This window comes from Neolamprologus multifasciatus, chromosome 8 (assembly GCF_963576455.1).
Source record: "Neolamprologus multifasciatus chromosome 8, fNeoMul1.2, whole genome shotgun sequence".
NCBI classification, from domain to species: domain Eukaryota; kingdom Metazoa; phylum Chordata; class Actinopteri; order Cichliformes; family Cichlidae; genus Neolamprologus; species Neolamprologus multifasciatus.
Genome location: NC_140446.1, coordinates 13,157,194 through 13,178,595, shown reverse-complemented (window position 1 = coordinate 13,178,595; position 21,402 = coordinate 13,157,194). Strand labels below are relative to the sequence as shown.

General features: G+C 41.8%; 1 protein-coding gene and 1 non-coding gene across 3 annotated transcripts; one reads left to right on the top strand and one right to left on the bottom strand.

The window, feature by feature from the left end:
• Positions 1-2,191: 2,191 nt before the first annotated feature.
• Positions 2,192-6,966, bottom strand: LOC146512643 (uncharacterized). 2 transcript variants are annotated; one of them, XM_085171296.1, is made up of 8 exons: positions 6,743-6,966; positions 6,286-6,561; positions 4,824-5,020; positions 4,536-4,730; positions 4,342-4,461; positions 3,655-3,952; positions 3,345-3,534; positions 2,192-3,206 (listed from the first exon to the last, which is right to left on the bottom strand). In XM_085171296.1, exons 1-8 carry the CDS (start codon positions 6,834-6,836, stop codon positions 2,639-2,641), a joined length of 1,938 nt encoding a protein of 645 aa, XP_085027422.1. In that variant the 5' UTR covers positions 6,837-6,966; the 3' UTR covers positions 2,192-2,638. The 2 variants fall into 2 exon arrangements, with proteins under 2 accessions (XP_085027422.1, XP_085027423.1); XM_085171297.1 differs by having other exon boundaries at positions 3,109-3,237; positions 6,743-6,958.
• Positions 6,967-20,674: 13,708 nt separating this feature from the next.
• trnal-cag (transfer RNA leucine (anticodon CAG)) lies at positions 20,675-20,757 on the top strand. The gene has a single exon. It is a non-coding gene; the product is annotated as a tRNA-Leu (tRNA).
• Positions 20,758-21,402: the final 645 nt, after the last annotated feature.

The following is a 21,402-nucleotide window of genomic DNA, read 5'->3' as shown; positions in this document are numbered from 1 at the left end:
TGCCAAATATCCTTGTGCAATATACTGACCTCAAGTACCTCTCTCATGCGTCTATCGGAGTCTGAATGTTGTTGAGATACCAGACAGCCAAATTCACTCCAGATACAGACTGCTCCGTTACATCTATGTCCACTGTGAATGACCATCTTTGAACAGAGCTGGTGGCATAGGGCACCAACTGTCTGACATCTATAATCCAGTGTTGAGAGACCTTCCCAGAAGCCTTAACGCCCATTCATATCCTGGGCCATTTGACCTCAGGAAATCACATGATAGGTTGGGGCTAGGTTTCACAATGAGCATGTGAAACCTAGCCCCAAAATCCTTGGCTGATTGTGACCTACACCCGTTTTCACACCTTGGCTCGTGTCATTAGAGAGAGGATCATTAGGGGGTCCCTCGTCCCTCTTGGGCGGACACTCCCATAGGCCTTAAATCTGGGACTCTTCACCATTTGACCCTAGAACTGAAGAAGCTTCTCGGATGAGAGGTGAAACGTCTTCAAGCAACTTAAAGAAGTTTAAGGAAGTTTCCAAGCTCCTTAGACTGCAATGACCTGGATGACTGAGAATCTTCACAGACATCCATTACAACTTCCTTCACCAAGTCGATCTCAGCCTGCAAAAATACATAGATCTAAACCTCAAATCTCACAAATGTGCTTTAGATGTGAAGTAGAAGTCAGTTCCTTTCTGTACTGCAACTTGGTCACATTCATTTATCACATAGTTGAAGAAATGTCTCATCACTCATCCAAGTGACTTCTTGAATCTCAGCTGAATATGTGTTGGTAAAGCAGATTACAACAATCTGATCAGTTGTAAAGGTGTCTTGATCTGGTAGTCTGTCATGTGGATTCTGTATCAACAAGGGAAAATGTGTCAGGATGGCCGAGCGGTCTAAGGCGCTGCGTTCAGATTACAGTCTCTCCTGGAGCCGTGGGGTCAAATCCCACGCCTGACATCCCTTGCTTATTAAACTCAAGACTGAAATGTTATGTGATGTCTTCCTTCAATAAAGGAGTTGCCACCAAATGGCAACTGCTTTGATAAGTTATGAACTTGAAATCTGGTTTACTTAGTGTCGGGGGTGTCACCTACCTGCTTGGTCATTGTATGCTTTAATCTACATGCCAAATATCCTTGTGCAATATACTGACCTCAAGTACCTCTCTCATGCGGATTTCAACACACAATCATGTCTAGGGTTTCCAGAGAATGGCACGGAAAAGAGAAAATATCCAGTGAGCGGCAGATCTCTGGTAGAAATGCTTTGCTGATGTCAGAGCTCAAAGGAGGGTGGCCAGAATGAGTTGAGCCTATAGGAAGGCAACAGAAACTCAGATAATGACTTGTTGCAACCAAATTATCAAGAAGAGCATTTCTATAATCACAGTGCATTGAACTATGAAGCAGATGGGTACAGCAGCAGAAGACCACATCAGCTGCCACTCGTACTCTGCAATATTCTTGATATTTATTTAAAATCACCTCTTGATATTTATAATTGAGTGATTTGTATATATTAGTGCTGTTTCTTAAATGTATAAAATCTGTAACATACTGTATTGTTTAAATAGTTTAGTCTGTTACTGTTACCGACTTGGAGCAACTGTAATCCACATTTATTCCCACAAGTAATCTGATTCTGAAGAACAGGAAACTGAGTCTATTATTCACATAGGGTCACCAAGTTTGGACAAGATTGGAAAAAGTTGCCTAGAGTTTCATTTTTTGCTCCACCATTTGGAGAGAGGGTCAGAATTTGGCATAAACAACATGAAAGCCTTGTTGTAACAATCGTTCAGGCAGATGGTGGTGGTAGCATAATGGTGTCAGGGATATTTTCTTTGTCTCCTTGGTACCAAAATCCTTTAAACTCCACAGCCTCCAACTGAATAGTGATGCTGACCATGTCCATCCCTTTATGACCACAGTATACCCATCTTCTGATGGTTGCTTCCAGTAGGATACCACACCATGTCACAAAGCTCAATCAAGTCTCAAAATAGTTTCTTGAGTTCATTGTACTCAGATGACCTCCATAGTCACAAAAGTCTCAGTCCAATAGAGCATTTGTGGAACGGGAGATTCCCATCATGTCAACACTGACCAAATTCTCTCTGGAATGTTTCCAGTACTGTGTTGAATCTTTGCTGTGAAGAATTAAGAAAAAAGGATGTCCAACCTAAAAGTAGTGTAAAAGTGTTTCAAGTTTCAAGTTTTATTGTCATATGCAAGTTAGCACAGGGTCAACATTGCAATGAAATGTGTTTGACGAGCAGCAGTCACTCAGCAGCATGATACAGTACAGAAAATATAATAAAATATAATAAAATAAAATATAAAAATATAAAAATAGTAAGGAGCTAAATATTAGAGAGACATGGTAAAAGAGAAAAGATGACTAAATATATATGTATCTATAAATATATGTACACTAGTGATTAAAAAGAAAATCTTGAAAAGAAATATGACGGGAGGGCAGATGGGATATTGCACAGGAATGAGCAGCAGAAAATTACAGTATTGCACTTTAAATATAAATATCAATGACAATAAAGTGAAGTGACCAGTGCAGATTAAACAGAGTACTTGTGAAGCTACAGGGTAGCTTCTGAGTGCTGTGTTGTGTGTGTTTAAGTGTTGTGGTTGAGGTGTCGTACGGCTTGGTGGTAAAAACTGTTTTTAAGTCTTGTAGTCCGAGCAGACAGTCTCCTGTAACGTCTGCCAGATGGTAACAAGGAGAACAGCTGATGTGCTGGGTGGCTGTGGTCCTTGATGATGCTGTGTGCTTTATGGAGGCATCGCTGGAGGTAAATGTCCTGAATGGCAGGAAGCCTCGTGCCAGTGATGTGCTCTGCTGCCTTCACCACCCTCTGTAGTGCTTTACGGCTGCTGGCAGAGCAGCTTCCGTACCAAACTGTGATGCAGCTCGTCAGCAAGCTCTCAATTGCACACCTGTAAAAATTTGAGGTGATGTTGGCATTCATGCTAAACTTCCTCAGCCTCCTCAGGAAGTAAAGCCGCTGGCGAGCTTTCCTGATAGCAGTGTCTGTGTGAAGGGTCCAGGAGAAGTCCTCGGTGATGTTGACTCCAAGGAACTTGAAGCTGCTGACCCTTTCGACCTTGACACCGTTGATGTGGATGGGCTGGTGTTCTCTGACTGGTAGTTTCCGGTAGTCCACTATCATCTCTCTAGTTTTGCTGATGTTGAGAGTCAGTGTCAAGTGACAAACTTAAACAGATTTAGAACATGTTAAAATGCAGTGTGACCCATCACAATCATGAGGACGTAAACATACAGCTGCAGTTATTTATATTTGTTTGTAGATGAAATCAAACCTGTAAAGTCCTGAAGCATTTGTGACAAGCAGCTCATAGTTTTCTCCCTCCTTCACCTCCTCCATCAGCAGAGTGTGAGGGGCCTCCTCATCCAGGCTGCTCTCTGGGAGGAACTCGCAGAACATTGAGCGAGGGCACAGCAAGTAACGTCTTTCTGACTCCTGAGGCCACAGGTTCACCCCAATTAAACCTGCAGGGGCACAGATAATGAGAGCAAATGCTGACCTCATCCACATATAGAAACCCTACAAATGCCCAACTGCAACGGTTTTTAATTAAACAGCTTAAAAATGTAAATGAAGGCTATTACCTTCAGTAGCAGCATAGAAGGGCGAGTAGAAAGGCACTCCTTTGCAGTAACTCTCCCTCAACATTTCACCGTAGATCTGATTGGAGCCTGAGTCCACTGCCAGGACCAGGTTCAGATGAGGCCACAGGCGCTTGGCAATCCCCCTGAAGCCGTCCTGGAAGTGGGCCCGGAGTTGGGCAGCTCTCTGTGGGTCTGGCTTCATTAGCGCTTCAAGCTTGGCCCTCACTTTGGGCTCCAGAGACAGAGCAGTGCTGATTTTCCCCCGTTCAATGTCCTCCACAAGTTCCTGCCAACGCTCCTATGAGATCGAGAGCATATTAGGGAGAAATGACTTGCCCAAGCCTTTATTCATAAAGCAATTAACACAAATGTTTTAATCAGTCAGTGGGAGCTAAACACCTGACTCAAGATTTCATCTTGTTTTACTAGATGATGTCCCAGTGAGAACGAAATGAGGCACATGTGAAGGACAACAACAGCCTGCTACTGCTCAATGAAACGTTGTCTCTTAAAATAGACAAGAAATAACATTGCTAATGCTTTTCTTTGAAGGATGGAATGGATGAATTACTTTACATACTTTACGGTTTCCCATTAAGTCCTGTTTTTATGCCTCTACTCACATAAAAAAGAAAGAAAAACACAAAAACAACAAAAGTAACTCATTCCAGACAAACAACTGGGTACCTGTAGGGCACTGAAGGCATAGAAAACTGTGGAGGCAAAGTTGGACTCCAGAGTTCCCACATTAGGATCTTTCAGCGCAAAAAGAAGATGCAAATAGAGCGTGTCCTTCTCACTGGGAACCTGAAGAAACATAAGATTTTATTACCGAATCGGTCACACAAAGGCTGACCACTTGTTAGGCTTGCTGATTGTACCTTGAAGGCAGGTGCTGGAGTTGTGTACAGGTTTAGGATGTGGCGTGAGGAGGCTGGTGTCGAGGAGTTTGGTCCGATGGGAATTCCAGCCTCAGACTGCCGAAAAGTAGGAGTGTAAAAGAACTTGGTGGTGCGTTGAAGGCTCTTGGTCTCAGGGAATGCCTGCTGCATGGCATCTAAGCACACAGTCACTCCCTGATGGAAACACACAGCGAGTATTATTAGTAAAATTTCCTTGCGCAGCACATGGGCTACACCGTCATCATCATCATTAAGGAGTGACTTCACCTGCAGGAAGAACTCAGTGTTGGTGTCCTTAGTGCTGAGCAGCATGGCACTGGATCCTGATGTCCCGGAGGTCATGGCCAGAATTAATGGCTTCTCTGCAATGATGAGCTTCTCTTCTCCAGCTGCGATGCGGTTGATTAGGTCTTGATAGTGCGTGTATGTAGTAATAGGATGGCATGCCTGAAATTCTTTAATATCTAGAAAATAAAGAGATTTCATGATTTAAATCAAAACTGTATTGACACCTCTAATTTATCTTTCATCATTTAAGCACAAGTATCAAACAGTCCCCAATTTCAGCATCGCAATTCTCAGGACCTGCTGCATTGTCCGTGCCCATCGGGAACACTGGGACATTTCCCAGTATACTCAGGGTCATTTAATACCCTGGCCTGCTGTGAATAGTTTAAACAGCAACATTACAACAAGCAGAAATGAGTTGGTGGTCCTCTCAGAAACCACACTCTCATCCACAGACTATATGATACTGCTGCTATATGTGCACAGGGCATAGGCAGGTGAACCATGGACACAAGTAAATTCACACTCCAGCAAGACACACAGCACGCAGCAGCTTCTATATCAAAGCTATTTAAGTGAAGCAATGAAATTGTGGAGGGGAAGAAAAAGAGAAAGTCACAAGTAGGCATCTTAACTCTGTGGTAATCAGGATAATTTTCATCTCAGATGATCATAGAAATAGTGTAGTACTTTTTAAATCAATACTAAGGGTGTTGTAGTACAGGAATGAAAAGAGTGATACTAAAAAAAATATATGACTGTAACGTTAATAATACACATATAAACATAAATGATGGTAGTTGTATTTGATTTCATCTCGCTACAGGTGTACAGGCTACATGTGTTTTCAGTGTCAATTATCTGACAAAAAATGAGAAAAATATGAGAAAAATAAACTGATTTTGACTTACAGCATTATTCCTCTTCCCTCCAATATTTCCTACAAATATTACTGTAATAACATAAAATTAATTCATTTGGAAACCCTTTGGCACAACTAAATAACAAATCAGCACATGGAGTTAAGTCTACAAAACAAGCCAAATTCCACTCAATGCATGAAATGCTGTTTTAGTCACCTGTACGCTGAAAATGTCTCGGGGACATTTGTTCATTGAAAACAATAAATTTGATGACACAGGTTTAAAACAAAATAAAAAGAAATTTTAAAAAAGCTTGACTTGCTCACAAAACAATAAAAATTGTGAACAGATAGATGCAGCTTTAATTATTTTTGGATAGCAACACATCTAAAATAGGAATCAAATCAATATGAAGTTGTGATTTGTCGCCGTTCTTTAAGGACTCTGGTGGCAGCTGGTGGCACGAGTTTTTTCCTTTAATGCGTCACCCCGGTCTTCCCAAGCGTTAACACTGAATAAACACAAATGTCTTCACACTACCTGCTTGCTAAACTAACGCCATCTACTTCACTGCTTACCTTTTATTGAGCTGAAGTCGTACGGTCTTCCATAATACGTATCTCCGTTTTTACGCAAGCGCTTCAGCAGCGTCTCCTGTTGGACTTCTTTGACTTTGAGTGTGTCTGCTTCAAGTTTCCTTCTCTGCCGCCTGCCCAGCCAGCCTACAACCTTCACCGCTACATGCTGGCTCAGAAGGCTGCTTAACGTCCGGTTTTCAACCTTTATCTTCAAGATTAGTGCCATCCCGGCCACAGAGCACAAACCGATGACAGCGGGGAGAGGGGTCGGCATGGCTGTTACACAAGACAAACAAAAACACAGAGGAGCCAGGTGGGGGCGCTGTTAGTCAGCATTAGACCGTTACCTTTCTTCTCATCTACAAACAAGAGTACGCAGTCTACCATGAAAGTGCGCAATCCTGTCGAGACAGGATGGTTTTTATTTCGCTATTTCGCGCACTCATTCACCGCTTACCGGGAATCTGTCCGCTGATGGCCAGGGCGACCGATAAAACCGCAAAACAAAGCGGAAGTGCAACGCGAAACCAAGAGGAAGACATCTTGAGCATTAAATAAGATGTGATGTCCCCGTGGTTATAATAATTAATGTCTATAAAAAGCTTTGGACTGCATTTCCACGCCCAAGAAAGCGTGTCAACTTTTACTTTCGCCGCTGTCTGTGCTGCTTCCGTATTTGGGTCAGAACTAGACGCTGATTGGTTTGACTAAATCATGACGTAATAAACCTGGAAATACCAACTAAAACAAAAAAAACCCCTTATATTTTATTTATCTGTTTTTGCTTTAAATGTAGCACCACTGCCTGGATAATGCTATAGAGTCCGTGGTTGTGATTGCACAACAAAGAAAATCAATCTGCAAGTTAGATTGAACACGGGAGTGTGAGGGTTTGTGGACATATATACTACCAGTCAAAAGTTTGACCACACCTCATTTAATGTTTTTCTTTATTTTCATGGCTATTTACATTGTAGATTCTCACTTAAGGCATCAAACTATGAATGAACACATATAGAACTATGTAGTAAACAAAAAAGTGTTTTATATTTTAGATTCTTCCAAACAGCCACCACTGTTTCAGTCTCTGAAACAGTCACATGGGGGAGGGGGGCACACCTACACACTGTAAAATAGTTTCAGAAAACTGTGAAGTCCATGATTTTCAAAAATGTCTTATCTGTGCTTTAGCATAAAACAGCATTTTCTGACTGTCAGGATTCTGCATCTTTCAGTCTAACGTACTTATGTATGTCAGATATGTTACACAAAAAATTTACAAAAAAAGGACCCTGGGACGACACCCCGAAGTCAGGTGTCTGCCTTCTGCTGGTTCCTGTGCCCGACGTCGTACAGGAAAGTAAACAGCAGTGAGGTTTGTGGGGTTACTGAAGTTTGGCTAGCTGGTATATAATGATGTGCTATGTGATCGCTAGCGACACAGCTATGTTAGCATGATATAAACAGTGAAGCTGGAGGACGAAGTCGCTAGATGACGTCATCGCCTAATTTGCATATTTGGTCATGTAATTATAAAGGACCCTGTAGGAGAGAGAAATAACATCATGGAAGAGACATAAAGTCAGTAAAAACACCCTAAAACCATTTAGTATATATTTAAAACCACACATTAAATTTCTTTTAGCAATTATTGTTTTTTTTAATGTCACAATTCCAACCCTCCTCCTTTATCCGGACTTGTGACCGGCAAAACTGACCCGAAATAGGCACAAATAGAGTTACTTTTTTGTTTACGTGTCTGTGTGTGTCTTTTAAAGAATTTTAAACCTTGTGATCCACAAAAAGTAAGAGTAAAAGAAGAACATTTTTAACCATAATGTTATTAATAAACTACATTAATCAAAAATGGACATAGCAAGCATCACCAGACAGCTTCAGTCGAAATTGGATGTAGAAGATGAAGGTAAGGCTCTGCAAGGACATCCGATTTCTAAGTTAGCAATAGAATAGAATAGAATAATCCTTTAATTGTCCCACAAGGGGAAATTTGGGTGTAACAGCAGCAAGAAAGAAACATATACAAACAAACAGTACACAAAACACAAAACAGAAACATACACAATTTTTACATATTTACATCAAGGACAAGGGTTACAAAAAAAAGAGTACTGTACCGTTATTAAATTAAATAAAATTAAATACAGATAAGAGGCAAACCCTGGTTATAGTGTGAATGGGTTGATAAAATAGTGCAGGTTACAGCGCTGATGTAAAACTCTGTTTGTTGGGAGCAGTTTTGATTGTACAGTCTGACAGCTGCAGGGAGGAAGGACCTGCGGAAACGCTCCTTCATGCATCTAGGATGTAGCAGTCTGTCACTGAAGGAGCTCTGCAGTTCAGCAACATTTACATGCATGGGGTGGGAGACTCTGATGTTATTTTGGCCAGAGTCCTTCTGTCTCCCACCAACTGCACTGGGTCCCAGAACAGAGCTGGCCTTCCTAATGAGTTTATCCAACCTCTTCCTCTCAGCTGCCGATAAACTGCTGCTCCAACATACGACACTGTAAAAAATGACAGATACCACCACAGAGTCATAGAAGGTGTCCGTGTGATGGATCTGCGTCTCCGGAAGTCCACCACCAACTCCTTGGTTTTCCTGGCATTGATCAGCAGGTGGTTCTGCTGGCACCAGTCCACAAAGTCCAGAGTCTACTGTCTGTACTCTGAGTCGTCTTCACCTGTGATGAGGCCAGCTATGGCAGTCGTCAGAGAACTTCTGTAAGTGGCAGCGTGGGAAGTTGATGGAGAAGTCTGCAGTGTAGAGAGTGAAGAGGAACAGTGCCAGCACAGTTCCCTGTGGGGCCCTCGTACTGCAGACCAGCGTATCAGAGACACAGCCCTGTGTCCTGACATACTGTGGGCGTTCTGTGAGGTAGTCCAGTATCCACTGGGACATGTGGTGGTCCACTCCCGATAGCTCCAGCTTGTCCCTCAGAAGTTGTGGCTGGCTGGTGTTGAAAGCACTGGAGAAATCAAAGAACACGATCCTTACAGTGCTTCCAGGATTCTCCAGGTAAGTCGGGGCTCGGTGCAGGAGGTAGATGATGGCATCCTCCACCCCAATGCCAGGCTGGTAAGCAAACTGCAGCGGATCCAATGAAGACCTCACCAGGGGGTGCAGATGGCTTAGAAGCAACCTCTGGAGGGTCTTCATCAGATGTGATGTCAGGGCTACCTACCTGAAGCTGCTGAGGTCCTTGGGATGGGAGGTCTTTGGTACCGGTACCACACAGGAGGTCTTCCACAGCTGTGGAACTTTCCCCAGTGACAGGCTCAGGTTGAACAGATGATTGGAATGGTGTATTTTAGTGCATTGATTTATTTTAAACAAAGTAATGTACAACTTCTCACGACCTGCGTTATAGTCAGTGCGGGAGCAGCGGCTTCGCTCATGCACAATTCATTTGCAGTTTGGACGCGTAGGTGTAAACAGCTCCTGCTCTGACAGCAGCTGGGGGCGACTGCTGCGTTAGGACCGCCGCCTGTGAGTGCTTTGGCACGGGCGAGGTGCCCACGGCAGCTCCCGCTGCTTGTAAGAGCGATACGTGCTTTCACGTCAAAAGTCGTAATAACACTCCAATAACACCAGAAAAAGTCACCAAATTTGTCGCTTTTTAGAAAAAAGTCAATAAGGGCGTCTGAAAACTCGCTAGATGTAGCGACAAAGTCGCTGCCGTTAAGTCCTCCGTTATTTATTTAGCTAAACAAGTAAATTAACACTGGCTTACAGCACCATAGAAATATATACAAAAATACAAGCCTCCGTTATTTATTTAGCTAATATGCTAGTAGCCAATGTGCTTTAAGCTAACTCGGCTTCCACAATCTTACATTTCTGAATAAAAACACAAAGAAGTTACCTTTAATACCTCCGACCAGTATAATTTCACTCCACGTTAACAGAGCTTTCCAGAGCTTTCTATGTGAGAGCAAGCCGTAAAACTTGAACACAAAAAGTAAATAATTAAAAAAAGGGGAGTGTATTGTTTGTTAATCGACGGTGAGACAGCGGGGGCGTAATCGTCAAGGGCGGATGCACCCCGGGTTTTTTCCTGTCTGGGTTGCCATTCCCCGCCAACAGCAGGTTAATATTAAAGTTAGCTTAATGGTTAATACTAACGTTCAGGGAGGTAGTGATGGGCAGATGAAGCTTCATGAAGCACTGAAGCTTTTCATCCAATTGGTTCACCCCAGCGCAAAGCTTCTTGAAGCTTCATTTGCTCTAGTAGGACACCTACTGGACGTAAAAATATTAGATGGCATGAATTTGAAGAGTGTGGCCTTTTGCACACAGCCTGTAAATGTCAACAACAAAAGGAGTGTGTAAAACATCTATATTGTATTGATGGCAGTATACTTTGTATATATACTTTGTGTATATATTGTAGTATGGAAAATGATCATTTGGAAATGCTTAAAATGGAAATGATCATTTACTGTGAGGTGAGGTTGGGGTGTGGACAGTGGTTGTGCTTTTGTAACGTTGAGGTATGGACAGCTACACACTGAGGCCTCAGTCCTGCCTGTTCACATTTTATTTTGTAAAAACTAAATTTTCACTGCTTTTATGACCTTTTAGTGGGGAGAACATAGCTAGGATTGAATGATTTAACAAATCTTTTAAATCCTTTGTCCTTCACAATGCTAAATGGCTGGGAGTCCTCGATCACCATGCTAACCAGGTCTTCATCTATTTGAGATTGTTCACCTGAGGAAAGACAATAAAAACAAAGCACAAATATAAATATCACACACGTAACTTATTACAGCTGTATAATATTGTTATATCATTTAGTTACATTACTGCATGCTATATTATCATGGCATTTGATGGTTCACCTGGTCTTGCTCCACAATCTGTGTTCCCCTATTCTAATGCAAAGCTGTGTAGTGCCTAAGCATGGATGAGGTGTTGTTGTTATATCCCAGCTCCCTGGCACATAGCAAACACTTCACCTTGTACAAAAGTAAAGACAGCTTAACATAAATTATATTGCACCATCACTATTATGAAAATACATCTTCTGTAGAAATTTACATACCTTGTTGGGAGGAATAAAATCAAAATGTTCCCACACAGGGGAGGACATCCTCCTCTTCTTAGCTGGCTCCATTCTCTCCTGATATTCTCTCCTCACTCTCCTAAACCTCCAAACTGTCTCCAAACTCTCACTAACTGCAACTCTCCATCAAACACCTACATTTTTGAATGAAGTCTGAGGGGTTTGTATCGCTGTCATAGCTCGCGGCAAAGTTCGAACCACTTCATGAACCAGTCACGTGGTACAGCCGGGCAGCGAGGCTTCGGACGTCATCATTTTCAGCTCCTCCCATAAATGAAGCAAGCCTCGACACGCGCATCGCGGAAACGCCCCCTCCATTACTCGACACAAGCTTCGAAGCCTCGATACAGAACGTCACATCACTACAGGGAGGTGTGACGTCACGGCACGTGTGCCTTTGAAGTCTGTGAACGCGAGCTCATAAATACCCCCAAGGTAAGGCACTCTACTTTACTGCACCTAGTGTTGAAAACACATTTTAACTAAATTAACTCTGAATCGATAGTCGTCTGCAAATATGTGGCGCTCAGTCTTCAGTCATAAAAATTCTTCAGACACTGATGGCTTTGAGGAGCTTGACAGATATTATTTAGAGCCTGATGGGTTCTTCTTACCAATATCTATTTCTAGAGATGAACAGTCTGAGGTTCCTAAAACCAGTGTTTCTGTAAACACCTATGAAAATGAACAGGCAACCACCTCTGAAATAGATGAGGCTCCTAAAACCAGTATAAACAACTTTGAAAATGAAGAGTCTCCCACCAGTGAGAATTACAGCACTGATTTATTCAATGGCGTCCTCCCCAAACCTTCAGATATGAACAAATCTGAAGAGAAGGAACAAAACGCTGACCAAGGAAGTTTTCAAAGAGAGGACAAAGAAACTTTTTTTTCCAGAGTTCAAACAAATCTTTCAGCTCTGTCTTCCATTATTACAGCTCCAGTTGAGTCAGTTGGGCGAGGAGTCATTTTTGTCACCAGGCACATTTTTAATATTGGTCGAGCACCATTTACCTCACCCATTAGTGAAACGGAAAAGTCACCCACCTGTGAAACAACTGAGGTTCCTTCACCGAGTGTTTCTGTAAACAACTTTGAATACGAACAGTCACCCTCCAGTGAAACAACTAAGATTCCTACAACCAGTGTTAATATGAACAACGCTGAAGATGAAAAGTCTTCAGCCAGCGAGAGTTACAATACTGATTTATTAAATGCCATTCTTCCTGAACCTTCAGATAACGTACCCAAAGATAATGAACAAAATGTTGTCCCAGGCAGTCTTCAAACAAAGGAAGAAGAAACTATTTCTTCTGGAGTTCAAACAAATGTTCCAAATTTTTATTCCTCTTGTAGAGTTCCAGATGTGCCTGTGGGCCTTAGAGAAGATTTCATCACCAGGCACATCCTTAATATGGGTCGAGCACCATTTAACTCAAATATTCCAAATCTCTATTCCTCTTGTAGAGTTCCAGATGTGCCTGTGGGCCTTAGAGAAGATTTCATCACCAGGCACATCCTTAATATTGGTCGAGCACCATTTACCTCAAATATTCCAAATCTCTATTCTTCTTGTAGAGTTCCAGATGTGCCTGTGGGCCTTAGAGAAGATTTCATCACCAGGCACATCCTTAATATGGGTCGAGCACCATTTACCTCAGTTACCACACCCACTAGTGAGACTTCTGAAACAGCTAAGGTTCTTAAAACCACTGTTTCTATAAACAACTTTGGACATGAAGATTCTCCCACCAGTGAGAGTTACAGCATTGATTTATTCAATGTTGGTCTCCCTGCATCTTCAGAGAATGAACCAAATATTGTCCAAGGAACTCTTCAAAGAGAGGACAGAGACCCTGCTGTTTCCAGACTTCACCGAAATCTTTCAGGTTTTAATTCCCTTATTACAGCTCCAGTTATGCTTGCGGGCCAAGGAGTCATTTTTGTCACCAGGCACATCCTTAATATTTGTGGAGCACCATTTACCTTATTGTTCAATCATTTTTCAGCAATTATTCAGCGTATGTTTCCCATTCCCCACAGAGCAAATTCAGGCCTGATTCCTACAATCAGAAGATGGTTAGATGTAATTTCTTGGATGACTTCAGTAATTGGTGCACTTGCACTTTTAGTTTTACTTATAATCATACTTAAAATAGTCATCATGGTAATTCACTAATTCTAACAAACATGAAATTCAGTATCCTTAGCATAAAATGACATCACAATTATGCCCCCAGCCAGTCACAGCAGAAGGCTGCCCCTCCCTGAGTCTGGTTCTGCTGAAGGTTTCTTCCTATTAAAAGGGAGTTTTTCCTTCCCACCGTCGCCTTAGTGCTTGCTCATAGGGGATCGTTTGATTGCTGGGGTTTTCTCTCTAATACTGTGGGGTTTTAACCTTACAGTACAAAGAGCTTTAAAGTGCCTGTTCTAACACAGCATTATTAAATAGACCTTAAATGGCTTCAACTGAAAAAACATTACATAATAAAAATAGTAAATCAATAAATAATGGTGTGTGTTTGTTTCATTTTTCTATACCAGGATTAGTGCTAAAACTTAGTGGGTTACAATTTATGTAGCTTTTAAAAGATTATTGTTGTTCCAAATGTGACTGCTGAGTGGCCGTGGCATTGCGCACAGGATAAAACTTCTTGATTTTAGTGTCATGCAGAAGTACATTCAGGACAAAGATTGCACTTAAGTAACATCTGTGATTAGAAGACACTGGTTTTGTCTTCTTTTTCTGTGATAATTTACTTTAAAGTTTATTTTTAAGTCTTGGATCTATTTTTATGGGTTGCTCTGATTTTAAAAACAAATTTAAAGCTCTTACTGGTCATTAACACAAATGCAGCGTTTACCTGTACAGGGATTGACCACTAGAGGTCCTTTAACTCAAGGTTTACATTCATCAGCAACTTCCTTGTCAAATGCTAAATGCTGATCAGATTAAATAGGATTATTAAGGGACAATACATTTTGTTCTTAATATCCTATTATGTCATCTATCATGTCTTTTCTATGATTCATATTTTATTGATGAGACCGTCAATAGCGAGGTAGCAAATACTCAAAGATTAACTAGTCAGGACATGTGATTTCTACAGTTTTTTTACAGGGTGGTCTTTGGCATGTTATCTTATTTTTGGTGAATAAAACAAAACCAGTGAAAAAAATCCCATGTGAGGCGAAGCCTAATTGGACTGTTATACAGATTGACAGACCACGTGACTTTCGCGCATTGCATGCCGGGAACCCATGGCAAAACAATCCAAGTATCAAACGCAAGCATTTGCAGCACCGCAAAACGTTCATTCTCCCGTTCCAATACCCTCTTGGTTTTTCTTTGCCCCCCCTCCCAAAAACAAAAACGAAAGAGAATAATGCCGGACCGTACAAAGACAGACTCGACAAAAAGGCAAAGAAAAGATACAAGGAAACAATCAAAGGAGTGAAAGAGGAGTGTTAGACCCTTACAAGCACACAGAGTGGACAAAAAACGTTAGCGTGCTGCCCAACTTTCACCACGCTCATATTTATAATTATACGGTTCTTGGAGTGAGTACATATACATACACAAGCCCGGGTACAGTTTACCGACGGATGGGTACAGGACCTTGAAATGCACCATGTAGAACGAAAGACCATCGTACGAACAAAGGTTTACCTCACAAATCGTCTTCATAAATACACATATGTTAACCGTTTATTAACAGGACCTTTGGTAATTAATTAGTGGAAATAATTTCTGGTAGGCCTTACAGAAATGTAGCAGTGACAATAATATTGTATGTTGTACTGGGCAATTAGTGATACAAAAAAACCCTGTTTTATCCTGTGAATAAAAGTATATGTTTTTGTCAATGTACCATGGTAATAACAGAAGCGAAACGCAATATTCTGTCAGGACAATTCACTATTTATACACAATAAACAAAGGAGCATAGCGCGACAATTTCTGTTCAGCGCCAGAATCGCTTGTAACCCATATCACCAATTATGTTATGAAAAATGACGTATTAACTACTACAAAACACTGACCTTTGTGGGAATGCTTGGAGCAGACTGGGAAGTTATATTTGGTCTTTGAATGGCTGCAATGCAGGCCATCCGTCGGCTCTTTGTTACTTCGGAAACATGGCAATTTCTCTTCAACGACGTAATCCGATAACAACCGATCTCTTTACCCGTCGGCTTCCTGTGGCTGTCATGCGACCGGCTATTGCAGTTAATAATACAACAGCTTATTGCCATTTTTTGTGTTTCTTTTTATCGCTGTGTAACTGATTTCAAGCCTGGGTGCGCTAGTACCTCTTGCCACGGGTTCCCAGAATCCTTTGCTCTATTCCAAAATTAGGCCTCAGAACCCAAACGGTGGACTGAAACTGAGTTTGGGTCTCATTTTAATTTGTGGTCACTGTACCAAAAATGTGGTTCATCATAACTATGCAACATTTAAAGATGCAGTTATATTTCTTATTGACATCACCAGAAATTGTGTGTGAATTGTTACGGTAATGTTCAATAAAGAAGTATAATTCTTTTTAAGAACAACAAAAAAACATTTATTATAGAGTAAACTGTGCAATCTGTTTTAATTTAAAACAGTTACAATATTTTGTACTTAGAATCGTTTGATCTGACTTCTTGCAATAAAAATAGAAAATTTGCAATTCTCTAATTCTTAGTAACAAGTCCTTTGTAAAGAATTCAGCTTTTGTGTAAACACCTAAGTTCATCAGATATCCGGGAAACTAGTGACACTGTCGCGTCGTCCATGTTTGCTACAGTCATTGGCTGGAACCTGACAACAGCGCCACCTGAAGGAGGCTTCTCTCTGTCTGATAGCTTGTGTTCTGAGACCTGACACCTGAATTTCTGAGACCTGACACCTGACGACTTTTAGTCTGAGACCTGAGATCTGACATTTTTTTGTTGAGACCTGAGGATGTCCTAAAAATGTACACCATACTGCAGAGACAGTGCATGATGTAGGATTTTATTTCATTTTCCAGGGCAGTGAATGTAATGTACTGATAACATAAATTATGACAACTTCTTGCAGAGAAAGTTCATCAGCTTACACTATGTTAAAAACGTTAACATAGTGTAAGCATGTTACATAGTGTAAATGTTAAAATAATTTATTTTAATTGTGATTTATAGAGATAGTGGAAGGAGATGCTAAAGAGATAAAAACATGACAACATAAATGTGTAAAAAAAAATGAAAGACCTTGATATGTATATGACTACAATAGATATTGATTCAGTCGTTTGGCAGAATTGCTGACCATAAGGAGGCAACTCCTGTGGTTGCAAAGAGGCTTTGGGTGATAAAGAGGTCAGGGCAACTGTGGAACTGCTCAGCTTAAGATTTCTAAATAGAACTGAACTAATGGATGACATCAGTCTCTTTTTATATACAGTTAGTGATTATAAGCCACTTCTAGCTTCATCAGTTGAGTATATTTTTGTTTTTCCTCTGGAAACTTTTGGAATTCAGGGTTGTCATTCGGTGTGCCTGTGACATTGCTCTAGTTGTAAAAACAAAACAAAATATAGATGTATATGAAAATCTAAAATGTATTCAAAGGCAAAATGGGATGCATAGCTAATAAATAGTAATATGAAAAAAATAACAACTTTGTGTGAATGTAACCTTGTGAAATTTGAAAGTCCTAGTGGCACTACAATGATCATAGTTGCCATCATGCCTAACAAGCATCATCATATCATTTGGAAATGCAATCTGGATCCCAGCTGAAACTGAACAAGGCAGCGATGAAATGCTGCCCCTCTGTGCTCAAACAAACGTTCGCAGCTTGAAAACGAGCATATTTCTAAACCAATGAAAAGAAATATGCTGATTCAGGATTAGCAAGTTCTTTTGAAAGTTGACAGAAAAACCCAGTGCCTAATGTGTGACAGAACCAACGACAGCGGTTTTGCCACCTGCTCTCTGGAGCGGTGGCCCAGTTGTCTAGATGGGTTAAGATGCGGATTATGTTGGGTCGTGCCGGGGGCCCATAGGTGGACACAAGGTGGGCATTTGCGCCAAGCTGACTGGAGGCATGGGTTCCAATCCCACTCCTGACATCACTTGCTTATTAAACATGAGACTGAAACGTTATGTGATGTCTTCCTTCAATAAAGACGTTGCCACTAGATGGCAACTGCTTTGATAAGTTATGAACTTGAAATCTGGTTTACTTAGTGTCGGGGGTGTCACCTACCTGCTTGGTCATTGTATGCTTTAATCTACATGCCAAATATCCTTGTGCAATATACTGACCTCAAGTACCTCTCTCATGCGTCTATCGGAGTCTGAATGTTGTTGAGATACCAGACAGCCAAATTCACTCCAGATACAGACTGCTCCGTTACATCTATGTCCACTGTGAATGACCATCTTTGAACAGAGCTGGTGGCATAGGGCACCAACTGTCTGACATCTATAATCCAGTGTTGAGAGACCTTCCCAGAAGCCTTAACGCCCATTCATATCCTGGGCCATTTGACCTCAGGAAATCACATGATAGGTTGGGGCTAGGTTTCACAATGAGCATGTGAAACCTAGCCCCAAAATCCTTGGCTGATTGTGACCTACACCCGTTTTCACACCTTGGCTCGTGTCATTAGAGAGAGGATCATTAGGGGGTCCCTCGTCCCTCTTGGGCGGACACTCCCATAGGCCTTAAATCTGGGACTCTTCACCATTTGACCCTAGAACTGAAGAAGCTTCTCGGATGAGAGGTGAAACGTCTTCAAGCAACTTAAAGAAGTTTAAGGAAGTTTCCAAGCTCCTTAGACTGCAATGACCTGGATGACTGAGAATCTTCACAGACATCCATTACAACTTCCTTCACCAAGTCGATCTCAGCCTGCAAAAATACATAGATCTAAACCTCAAATCTCACAAATGTGCTTTAGATGTGAAGTAGAAGTCAGTTCCTTTCTGTACTGCAACTTGGTCACATTCATTTATCACATAGTTGAAGAAATGTCTCATCACTCATCCAAGTGACTTCTTGAATCTCAGCTGAATATGTGTTGGTAAAGCAGATTACAACAATCTGATCAGTTGTAAAGGTGTCTTGATCTGGTAGTCTGTCATGTGGATTCTGTATCAACAAGGGAAAATGTGTCAGGATGGCCGAGCGGTCTAAGGCGCTGCGTTCAGATTACAGTCTCTCCTGGAGCCGTGGGGTCAAATCCCACGCCTGACATCCCTTGCTTATTAAACTCAAGACTGAAATGTTATGTGATGTCTTCCTTCAATAAAGGAGTTGCCACCAAATGGCAACTGCTTTGATAAGTTATGAACTTGAAATCTGGTTTAGTTAGTGTCGGGGGTGTCACCTACCTGCTTGGTCATTGTATGCTTTAATCTACATGCCAAATATCCTTGTGCAATATACTGACCTCAAGTACCTCTCTCATGCGTCCACTGTGAATGACCATCTTTGAACAGAGGTGGTGGCATAGGGCCTGTGGACACTCCCACAGGCCTTAAATCTGGGACACTCCACCATTTGACCCTAGAACTGAAGAAGTTTCTCGGATGAGAGGTGAAACGTCTTCCAGCAACTTAAAGAAGTTTAAAGAAGTTTCCAAGCTCCTTAGACTCTGGTAATTGGTGATTCTGTTCTCAGACATGTGAAGCTAGAGACACCGGCAACCATAGTCAATTGTCTTCCAGGGGCCAGAGCAGGCGACATTGAAGGAAATGTAAAACTGCTGGCTAAGGGTAAACGTAAATTTAGTAAAATCATAATTCACGTCGGCAGTAATGACACCCGGTTACGCCAATCAGAGGTCACTAAAATCAATATTGAATTGGTGTGCAACTTTGCCAAAACAATGTCGGACTCTGTAGTTTTCTCTGGTCCCCTCCCCAATCAGACCAGGAGTGACATGTTTAGCCGCATGTTCTCCTTAAATTGCTGGCTGTCTGAGTGGTGTCCCAGAAACGATGTGGGCTTCATAGATAATTGGCAAACCTTCTGGAGGAAACCTGGTCTTGTTAGGAGAGACGGCATCCATCCCACTTTGGACGGAGCAGCTGTCATTTCTAGAAATATGGACAAATTTATTAAACCCCCCAAAATATGACTATCCAGAGTTGGGACCAGGAAGCAGAGTTGCAGTCTTACACGCCTCTCTGCAGCTTCTCTCCTCCTGCTACCCCCCCCCCCCCCCCCCCCAAAAAAAAACCCCCATCTCCATAGAGACTGTGTCAGCTTCCAAAAAGACAAAAAACAAACTAAAAACCAGCAACAAACAACTTAAACATAAACAATTACAAAGAAAGAACAATACAGTATCCACATCTGAACCAAAGAGTAAAACAGTGAAATGTGGATTATTAAATATTAGGTCTCTCTCCTCCAAGTCTCTGTTAGTACATGACTTAATAATTGATCAACAAATTGATTTACTCTGCCTTACAGAAACCTGGTTGCAGCAGGATGATTATGTTAGTTTAAATGAATCAACACCCCCGAGTCATTCTAACTACCAGAAATCTCGAAGCACAGGCCGAGGGGGCGGTGTGGCAGCAATTTTTCACACCAGGCTGCCGGGGGATTCCCATGATGCATTGAGTTTTTCCTTTCCAGTCACCTTTCTCACTCACTATGTATTAATAGACCTCTCTGTATTGAATCGTATCTGTTATTAATCTCTGTCTCTCTTCCACAGCATGTCTTTTATCCTGTCTTCCTTCTCTCACCCCAACCGGTCGCAGCAGATGGCCGCCCCTCCCTGAGCCTGGTTCTGCTGGAGGTTTCTTCCTGTTAAAAGGGAGTTTTTCCTTCCCACTGTCGCCAAAGTGCTTGCTCATAGGGAGTCATATGATTGTTGGGTTTTTCTCTGTATCCATGAAGCGCCTTGAGGCGACTTTTGTTGTGATTTGGCGCTATATAAATAAAATTGAATTGAATTGAATTGAATAGACTACAATGACCTGGATGACTGAGAACCTTCACAGACATCCATTACATATTCCTTCACCAACTGATCTCAGCCTGCAAAAATACATAGATCTAAACCTCAAATCTCACAAATGTGCTTTAGATGTGAAGTAGAAGTCAGTTCCTTTCTGTACTGCAACTTGGTCACATTCATTTATCACATAGTTGAAGAAATGTCTCATCACTCATCCAAGTGACTTCTTGAATCTCAGCTGAATATGTGTTGGTAAAGCAGAGGTGTAATAGTCTGCCAATCTGATCAGTTGTAAAGGTGTCTTGATCTGGTAGTCTGTCATGTGGATTCTGTATCAACAAGGGAAAATGTGTCAGGATGGCCGAGCGGTCTAAGGCGCTGCGTTCAGATCGCAGTCTCTCCTGGAGGCGTGGGGTCAAATCCCACTCCTGACATCCCTTGCTTATTAAACTCAAGACTGAAACGTTATGTGATGTCTTCCTTCAATAAAGGAGTTGCCACCAAATGGCAACTGCTTTGACAAGTTATGAACTTGAAATCTGGTTTAGTTAGTGTCGGGGGTGCTGTAGTGCAGGTCACCTACCAGGTTGGTGATGGGATGCTTTAATCTACATGCCAAATATCCTTGTGCAAGATACTGACCTCAAGTACCTCTCTCATGCGTCTACCGGAGTCCGAATGTTTTGCAAAATCAATTGTTCAATGGCTCAGGGGGTTGGGAAGCGCATCTGTAACCGGAAGGTCGCCGGTTCGTTCCTCGGCCTCTCTGTCCTGGTTGTTTTGTCCTTGGGCAAGACACTTTACCCTACCACCTACTGGTGTTGGCCAGAGGGGCCGATGGCGCGATATGGCAGCCTCGCTTCTGTCAGTCTGCCCCAAGGCAGCTGTGGCTACAACCGTAGCTTGCCTCCACCAGTGTGTGAATGTGAGAGTGAATGAATAGTGGCATTGTAAAGCGCTTTGGGTGCCTTGAAAAGTGCTATATAAATCCAATCCATTATTATTATTATTATTATTAAAATGAAAGCTTAAATAACTCCATTAAAAATGCAAGATATTAACAGCATGTTATTTTGCTT

Excerpts from the sequence above, each read along its gene's own strand:
- LOC146512643 (XM_085171296.1), bottom strand. The coding sequence starts at position 6,836 with ATGCTCAAGATGTCTTCCTCTTGGTTTCGCGTTGCACTTCCGCTTTGT. Across the intron at positions 6,562-6,742 it reads CATCAGCGGACAGATTCCCG|CCATGCCGACCCCTCTCCCC; the intron begins GTAAGCGGTGAA and ends CTTGTGTAACAG. Across the intron at positions 3,207-3,344 it reads AATGCTTCAGGACTTTACAG|CAAAACTAGAGAGATGATAG; the intron begins GTTTGATTTCAT and ends TCTCAACATCAG.